General features: G+C 48.8%; 2 protein-coding genes across 2 annotated transcripts; one reads left to right on the forward strand and one right to left on the reverse strand.

The window, feature by feature from the left end:
- Positions 1-208: 208 nt before the first annotated feature.
- LOC123052515 (cell number regulator 6) lies at positions 209-4,715 on the forward strand. Its single transcript, XM_044475726.1, has 4 exons — positions 209-495; positions 618-732; positions 3,394-3,659; positions 4,181-4,715. The coding sequence occupies exons 1-4, from the start codon at positions 364-366 to the stop codon at positions 4,406-4,408; spliced, it is 741 nt and encodes a 246-aa protein (XP_044331661.1). The 5' UTR covers positions 209-363; the 3' UTR covers positions 4,409-4,715.
- Positions 4,716-6,384: 1,669 nt separating this feature from the next.
- On the reverse strand, positions 6,385-8,153 carry LOC123136694 (probable glycerol-3-phosphate acyltransferase 3). Its single transcript, XM_044556194.1, has one exon. The coding sequence runs from the start codon at positions 8,060-8,062 to the stop codon at positions 6,548-6,550; it is 1,515 nt and encodes a 504-aa protein (XP_044412129.1). The 5' UTR covers positions 8,063-8,153; the 3' UTR covers positions 6,385-6,547.
- Between the last annotated feature and the right edge of the window lie 782 nt (positions 8,154-8,935).

The raw sequence follows: 8,935 nt of genomic DNA on the forward strand, positions 1-8,935 counted from the left end.
CGGCCGGGCGGCCGGGCTTGTGAGCGCATCTCTTCAGGCCGGCGTGCCTTGCGGGCCAAATCCATGGCAAGGAAGATTCATGTGGTGGTGCGGGGATGAAGACGAGCGAAGGGGAGGAATAGCCACGCGATGCCACATGGTTGCCACATACATATTTCGATAACAAAAAGGCAAACGTGACCTTTGCGTGATGGACCCCCCGGCTGAACCGTCATTGACCTGACCTGACCGTGGACCGTCGGACGCGTCGGGAGCCAGATCTCACTCCACCACTCGCACCCGTCCCCACACTCCCCACCGCGCAGCCCTCCCCTTCGTCGGCAGCCCAAAAACCCTCGGGGGCGAAGCGAGGAGAGGGCGGCAATGGCGGAGGCGAGCCGCAGCCACCCGTCGCAGTACGTGAGGCTGAAGAAGGACCAGGACGCTTCCGCCTCCGGCCCCAGCGTGGAGGACATCCGCCCTGGCGAGCTCAACCTGCCCGTCGCCGTCCCGCAGGTCGGTCTCGCCATTCCTCGCGCGATCCTCGTTTTCTTCCAATTTCTGCTGCCGCAATTGTTTGTTCGGGGAATCGGGATGGTCCGATCTGATTCTGGGCGCTGCGCCGTGTGGCTGTATAGCTGGAGCAGAGGAAGTGCTTCGAATGCGGGCAGGTGCTGCCTGAGAGCCACCGGTCGCCCGCCGACGAGCCGTGGACAACCGGCATCTTCGGGTGCGCCGAAGACCCCGAGAGCTGTAAGTGGCGTGGAATTTCCTTCTCGCCTTTGCATTTGCCCCCCCCCCCCCCCCCCTTCAACTGCCTAGCCGATCTAGTTCTGCTACTTCCTCCCGCTCTAGACGGGTCACACCTTCAAAATTCGTGGTAGTTTTGATGTGCTGATATGCCAGAGTTGGCAGGAATTTTCATGTGGATCTGCACAGGATGGGGTTGTGTTGCTGTGGTTGAGCTCAGGGTTTGTGGCTATTACACACATTGCACAACTCAGCAACTAGATGTTTGTTTCCATGGCATTGAAGTGTTACTGAAGTGTCACCGACAGAGGTTAGGTGCTTTAGTTTTAAATCCTTTAGCGGTCCCGCGTATTAAGCGCACACAAGTTTTTATTATGAAGCCCGTACGTCAAGTGAATCTCTCTCTAGTAAAGAAAAGAGAAACATCTGCACAAGGATGGCCCATACACCTCCTATCCTCCTTTTTTTTCATTTAGGCTTTTATTGTTTTCCATTTTTTACATGTGTTTGTTACAGACTATTTTTCAGCACTAAAGGTGTTTCTTTCAAAATTTCAATTACAAATTATAACAATATTTATATTCTTATAGATCATTGTGAAATATTTCCACATTAGTTTAGTGAGCAGTTGCCTGTCAGAAATTTGGTGTTGCCTCCTTTTTACTTGGTACCAGTTGAGACAGTTTTCAAACAGAGATGCTTTGCAAATCTGAATTTTCTTCCTCTCTGTCATTTTTTCATTAACAACCGTGAACTTAATCGAGGAACAAACCATGGTAGACTAAACATATAGTCAATTAATTCTTTCTCATGTCTATGAGAAAGGCATGGTTGATATTTTACATTGCACATATAACTCAGTTGTAAACTGGAGCCAACCCGATGCTGATTTATGTCTTATACTACACATGTAACTCAAATTTATAATGTGGAGTCGATCCGAAGCATGTCTGCCCTACATTTAGGAGTATTTTACCTAGACTAGAGGGGTAGAGGTTCATGACTGAACAGTCCAAATTGAGTACTTCATTTTTTTATAGCTTGCTTAGGAGTACTTTATTTTGAAATATTAATTGTTCACATACACTTTTTTGTATCATATTGCAAGCCTTTATGGTTTGCAAATTTGAAGTTCTGTTATCTTTTTGGTCTTCTATTATCTTTGTAAAATTAGCCTGTGATGATGTGCTCATGTGGGAAGGGATTAGGCACTGGTCATTGTCTGAAAGAAATAAAGAGTAGCAGTCGTAACGTCTGGCTTCGATTATCATGTTCTTATTGTTAAAGACGACCCTTCTTTTTTCCGTATTGGAAAAGTTCTTCAAAATGTAGGGTGTGTTTGGTTTTGAGCCAAAGCTGGCCTTGCCAAAACATTGGCGTGCCCATGAGTTTTGGCTGTTGTTTGGTTGGACACCAAATATTTGGCTTGCCCAACCCAGCCGGCGTTTGCCCATGCAGTTCTCGCCAGTACGCGGGCGAGCCGTGGGGTGAATTCGTCCACCAGAATATTGTCTGCCAGCCTGCTAGCATTCCCGCGTATTATGCTTCGGTCTTACGCGAGCCGGAAAATTAATTAGCTAGCTTGTATACGCACGCCTCCTCTGATCGTATTGATCAAGTCGGCTAGTACGTCTGTTTCACTCGGTCAAAAGCCTGTACATGCTGCTTCTCTGAACTTTTCTTTACTGTTCTTTTTTCTGAATGTTTGATCATCATGATTTATGGGCTCCTTATATAAAAATTTCAAGTTAAGACCTCAGATGCTGATATGTGGCATGTTAATTGGCTACAAACCAAACTGAGACCCAACCATTTTGCCAAAAAATTGGTACGTGCTATGGCTACAATCCAAACAACACTACCACACCAAAATTTTGGTCATGCCCTTGCTTTGGCTATGCCAAAATTTTGGCAGGGCAAGTTGGGGCACAAACCAAACAGCCCCGTACACACTTCTACAGCTGACTGTCGGTTATCATTTTAGCTCTTTTAGGCTCTTTGCAAAATCAACGTGCTGTGAGAATGTGCTCATATTGAAAAGAATTTGCAACTTCCATTGTTTCAAAGAAGCAAAAATTAGCAGTTGTAACGTTTACTTTTACTACAATGCTTTTGATCTAAAGATGTCTTTCTTCTTGATCTGTTTGAAAGTTCTTGTACATGTACACTTTCCCACTATAAGTGTTAATTGCGATAAACTGTTGAGCACATAAATGACTGCGTCGTACATGGCCGAAACCTGAAAGCTTAATGGAATAGCTAATTCTTTTTTCTTTCTTGACTTCCATAGGTTGGATTTTTTTTTAAAAATCTTGTAGTGATGGATCTTGTAATATGCTCCGAGGTTCCTTATGCCGTTCTTCTGAACTTGAACACAGAGCAGCTGAATCTCTAATCACAAGAGGGACCATCTCCAGGTTTACTGAAGAGTTAATCTAAGCACTAAAAGGAACACCATAAAGTTTGCGGATGTGTCTACTAATCATAATTGCTTAGTCTATTACCGACTTTCATTCATGGGGCCTTCTTATTCAAATTGTGTCATCATAGGGTTTGTGATGTTTGTACCTTTATGCTTCAGTCCGTGCAGTTTTCATATATATTACTGCTAAATTCTGAGATACTTCTGAACCACTTGCGTGTCTGATCTTCTTACTTTTTTAGGCCGGACTGGTCTATTCTGCCCCTGTGTTTTGTTTGGACGAAATGTTCAGGCTCTTAGAGAAGATATCCCATGGACAACACCCTGCACTTGCCATGCTGTCTGTGTTGAAGGTGGCATTGCATTGGCAATCCTTACGGCTATATTCCATGGTGTTGACCCAGACACATCAGTCCTGATTGGTGAAGGCCTGGTGTTCGGTTGGTGGTTATGCTCTATATATACTGGTAATTTTCGTCTACAGCTTCAGAGGAGGTATCATCTCGAGGTACTTCTTTCTCTCTTCCACTGTTTTCTTTGTATGTGTCATGATAAATCGCATTCAGAAGAACATCTACAAACAGTTGTATTTATTTCTACTATAAGAAGTACAGAATTGCATTCTCCATCTGAGATAGTTGTATCAGGTATGCAGGCGTCCAGAAGCAAACTGCATGGTTAAAGTTATGTGTATCCGTCCTCACTAAAATAAAGTTCTGTAGTTTGGACGAGAGAGTTATGTCGTCCAGCGAACTTCTGTCACTGTCATGAAATTTTTGCTTGGCATTGTCCACTGGCGGTAGCTGGTTATATCATTGAATTATCAGACCATTTCATCAACCCTGTATTGCTCATCATTGTGAGCATGGAGGGTCCTTGACCACCTTTTCACGTATAGTATCTTTTTGTGGTCACTAATTCTAATCAGTTGTCACGTCTAGCATTTGATATGCGGGCTGGGCTTTTAGTTTCATGCATCAGTATCACGGGCCTTTCGCTAACCATCACATATTGTTGTGCTTCCACCAGAACTCTCCATGCCCTCCTGGCATAGTCCACTGCTGCTTCCCCTGGTGCGCGAACTGTCAGGAGCATCGTGAAAGGAAAGGCCGCCTCGCAGAAAGCAGTGCTGTTCCAATGACCATTGTCAACCCGCCGCCGCTGCAAGAGATGAGCATGGTCGAGAACAACGCTCCCACATCCGAGAATGAAGCGTCGAAGGCCGAGCATGATGATGTGGAGGTGATACCTCTCTAGGAAAGATAGCATGAGAACTGAAACTGACATGGAATCTGCTAGCCAATTTAGAGACTACCATATATTGTTAATAAATCACTGTCATCTGGCAGGTACCGTATGAAACATTGTTCTGATCCAGATTTTAGTTTACTGACCATTACTACCTATGATAGAATGTTGACCGTGGGCATGTAATATATGTGTGGAGACCATTACTACCTATGATAGAGTGCTGCCCGTGGGCATATAATATATATGTGGAGACCATTACTACCTATGATAGAATGTTGCCCGTGGGCATATAATATATGTGTGGATATATTTACATTTGTGAGTGGTATGTCCTATGTTCTATCCACATTATGCATTGCCTGTGTTCTCAACTTCTCGTTCATGAAAGTTAAGGCCTGCTTTGGTTCAAAGGATAGGAATATCATAGGAATAGAAAAGAGATGTGATTCATCTCATTTTCTATAGGAAAAGAGGTGCTATTCGATTCGTAGGATAGGAAATTTTCCATAAGGTTTGAGCTAATTTTCTTTTTCTTTGAAATGTGAAGGATAATCCTACTAGGAAATCTGTTCTTACAAACCAAAGAGCTCCAATGAAAATTTTCCTATAGGAATCCTATCCTATAATATTCTTACAAATCAAAGGAGGCCTAAGTGTATGGTACAACTATATGAAGAGGTTTAGGCAAATCTCCTTTGATGTAGTGTAGATTAGCATTTACGTGTAATTCTTGCAAATTTATATGAAATCGTGTTTGCTATTTGCAAGCCCTTTGGGAAGAGAAGATGGTGAGGCGGAGATGGGGTGATGCAGGAGGGCATGGTGAATTGACGATGCCAAGCCGGGGCCAACACGGGGGGGGCGGCGAGGGGGTTGCCGGCACCGGAGAAGAGGATGGACTTAGAGGGGTGGCCAAGTGCCGCGGCAGACCAGTGGAGATGGGGACGCGGTTTTTTATGTTCACGTTCTGTATGCAGTGTGAATCCGAGCCGGCCATCAAGCATGCTGTCCAATCAGTTAGGCCCACTATTGTGTTAGCCATGCACCAGCCACAGGCTAGTAGATTCGTTTCTCTACCTAGGTCCTGCGCATGCTCTATGCACTTTTCCCTCCCATGCTCCTGTTTAGTGGCAGGCCAGCCTCATAATTATATCTGGCATGGATAATTAACGTCGCTAGTTACTTTTTGTTGCAGGATAATGTCACTAGTTACTGTAGGATTATTACATGTTAACCCACAGCCTCACTAAAAAATCACGCGCGTGCAACTTTTATGAAGGCTTTATCGGACTTTATGAAGAATGTGCCTGAACTTTGCCATGAAAATCAGAAGGATTTTTGAAGAAACCAATAAAAATGAAAAGTTCTTTGAGTTTTGGCGATAAAGTTCCAAAAATACGGTTAAAATGTTCTCTACCTATTTTTCAAAAATTGCGAGCTATGCCAGAGTTTTTCAAAAGTACTTCTATTTGTCATGGCAAAGTTTGAAAACCAGTTTAATAAAGTTTGGTTCTATGTTTTTTTGCGGGATGCAGTTTGGTTTTATTTAAAACTATTTAAAGAACATTCTTTGAGAACAATTTCAATAACATGATATTTTAATTTTGTGATGTTTAAATTACTTCCAATAAAATAGGCTAGAGAGATAATCACAGGAATTAATTCCACCGTCGGAGGGGTAAAGTGAATCTATCAATAGCGCGTCACCTACTACTGGACAAGACTAACCTGGGTCCTAGCAGGACCCTTCTCAGCTTTCTCACATACATCATGTATAGATTTAGACGATGGAGATACACGCTGTGAACGGAACACGAATGTAAATGCATTTTCCGTGGAGATGGCAGCTTGGGAAGGGTGGGGGTAGCAAGGAGACCGGCAATTCGGCCGGAGTCGAAGCGCGGCAAGAGGAAGAAGCTACACGAAGGAGAAATTTGACTAGCGCTTAGATATTTTTCCAGGGAATCCAGGCAGCTGATGAATAATGTGTCCCATCCCATGTGAAATATATGAAACTTTAGCGTTCCAAACATACCCAGTTCATCAATCCGGCATACAAAAAATGTGGTTATGCAGTGCGATGTACAGTACCGCAAAACAACACTCTACTATGTACTACTATATGTTCTAAACATCCCTACAATTCTAGATGACTTTGCTCGTCTTGGTCGACACGACCCCCTCATTACCAGCGAGCAGCAAGCACTTGTCCTTCCTCGTCAGGGCCGTGGGCGTGAACCCGAGAGCGCCGGCCAGCACGCCCTGCACCTGGTTCGCGACCTCGATGCTGCCACGCGGGTTGTCTGTGCGCACGGGCTCCAGGAAGTGGACGGAGTACTCCGGCCGTGGGTTCATCAGGAAAAAGACCGAGTCCAAGCACTTGGCGCCCGGCGACGTCGACGTGCCGTAGAACATGGTGGAGCGCTCGTCCACCGCCACGGGGCTCACCTCGTCGGCGAGCTCGGCGAACAGCGGGCTGAACCGGAGCAGGTACGGCTCGCGGCACGTCGTCCCCTCGGGGCACACCACCACGTCGCCCCGCTCCAGCAGCGACGACATGCGGCGCCGGTCCTCGTCGCGGCCGCGGGTGAGGCGCAGCAGCGGGATCGGCGAGAGCAGCTCCGACAGCGGGCTCAGGCTGTACGTCACGGCGAACACGGGCTTCCCCAGCGCGCTCGAGATGGCAATCGGGTCGAGGAGCGTGCGGTGGTTGCACGCGTAGAGCCGGCCGCCCGAGGCGCCGCTCTCGCCGTTCGCGGCGGCGGGAGGGGCGCCGGTGACGCGCACCCGCACGCCGGCGAGCGCGGCGGCTGGGCCTATCAGGCGCCGCGGGAGGAGGGTGTAGATAGCGATGCGGACGACGGAGAGCACGACGGCGAAGGGGAAGTACACGTACATGGCGAGCGCGGCCGCCGGTGTCGGCGTGAACGCCAGCCGGCCGTCATGGAAGATCATGGGCTTCGGGTAGTGGTACGAAGTGTTCTCTTCGGCTCTCTTGAGCGCAGCCCTAAGCCTCTCCGCGTACGTCTCCCCGCCGTCCATTACACCGGCGAAGTATCCGTGGCCCGCCTTGACCTCCATACCGATCACCGCGTCGAAGCCCACGTAATCCTTCAAGAACGCCTCCACCATCACCGTCGGGAACGACCTGCTCGCCGCCGCCACCTTCACCTCACTCGCCGTCGCCTCCCTCGCCTCCCCCAGCGCCTCCACGCGCGCCGCCTCCTTGGAGAAGTACTTGGGCAGCACGGCCCTGCCGATCCTCGCCGCCTCGTCGCGCCGCAGCCCGCAGAAGCTGACCATGACCATGGCCTCTACACACATCGCGTGCGTCATGATGTGCAGGAACGGGTAGAGCGCGAGCAGGAGGAGGCCTCGGGCGAAGCTGCCGGCCTCGACGGCGACGAGGAAGAAAGGAGGGAACAGCGTCGCGGCTGACGGCGGTGAAGACTTGAGGAGCAGCGCGTCGACTTCGAGCACCACGGTCTTGATGCCGTTTCCGAGCAGGCACGCGGGCGGCTCCACCGCCGGTGCTGCCGTCATCGTCGGCGCAGTCGGGATGAACCGGAGGAGACCGGCGACGAGATTGCTCTTGACGACTCGGTGGAGGTTGAGCATGCGGTGGACGACGCCGTCGCCGGTTGACATCGCCATGGCCATGCGCGCCCGCGCACGTACCGTGATTTAGCCTCAGGATTTCTCGATCTGTTGTGCGGTGTCTCGGAAACTCCTCTTCCACGAAGAGTGCAGATGCATTTATATCTGCTATACTAGTATGCGCCAAACGAAATTCCTACTGGACTACGTGCTTGCCTATTGTATTACTTTTTTTCGAGGGTACGCAAATTGCGTACCTTAGCTTTATAGAAGGAGAGAAATGAGACTTACAACAACGTCAATCATTCGTTGCGGAGAACGAAAGTGACCAACTCCACACCCGGTTCGTACAAGGACAACCAAACACAACAACACGGCTACGACACAAGAAGCCTACCCAACACCGAGCCCCTAGCCGCGTCTCGGCCGACACTGAAGACCTCCGAAGAACAGCAACTCCAGCTTCCTTGGAGTAGCCAGCGACGACCGTACATGGCGCCGAAGGAGAAAGATCCGGGTAGCGGTGAACACCAGAGGAGTGCATCATGGGACCTCGAGTCTCCCAGCACAATGTTCCCAACAGAGTAACAACCTCAAAGACGTTGCCATCATGCCGATCCTACGAATCAAGGCTTTCGCCCCGGAGACAGCTGCCGATATGAAGTCGCAAGGAAGATGGCGTAGCACTCGACGAAGCCTCCATGAAGGTGAATGACACCCGCAGGTGCCATCAACGTCGGTCCGGCCACAACCGAACAGGATTTTCATCCGTAGCTCTGCACATCTCCAAGTCTCCAAGATCCCGGCCAGTCCCGATCAGATGCCTCGCACCGCCGCCGCCGCAACAACTTGCCATCGAACCCCCCCTCACTGCTGAGGAAACACGCCTAAAGCCATCACCTTCAACATCGACTAGGAGCCGCAGCAACCACCGAG

This window comes from Triticum aestivum, chromosome 1A (assembly GCF_018294505.1).
Source record: "Triticum aestivum cultivar Chinese Spring chromosome 1A, IWGSC CS RefSeq v2.1, whole genome shotgun sequence".
Lineage (NCBI taxonomy): Eukaryota > Viridiplantae > Streptophyta > Magnoliopsida > Poales > Poaceae > Triticum > Triticum aestivum.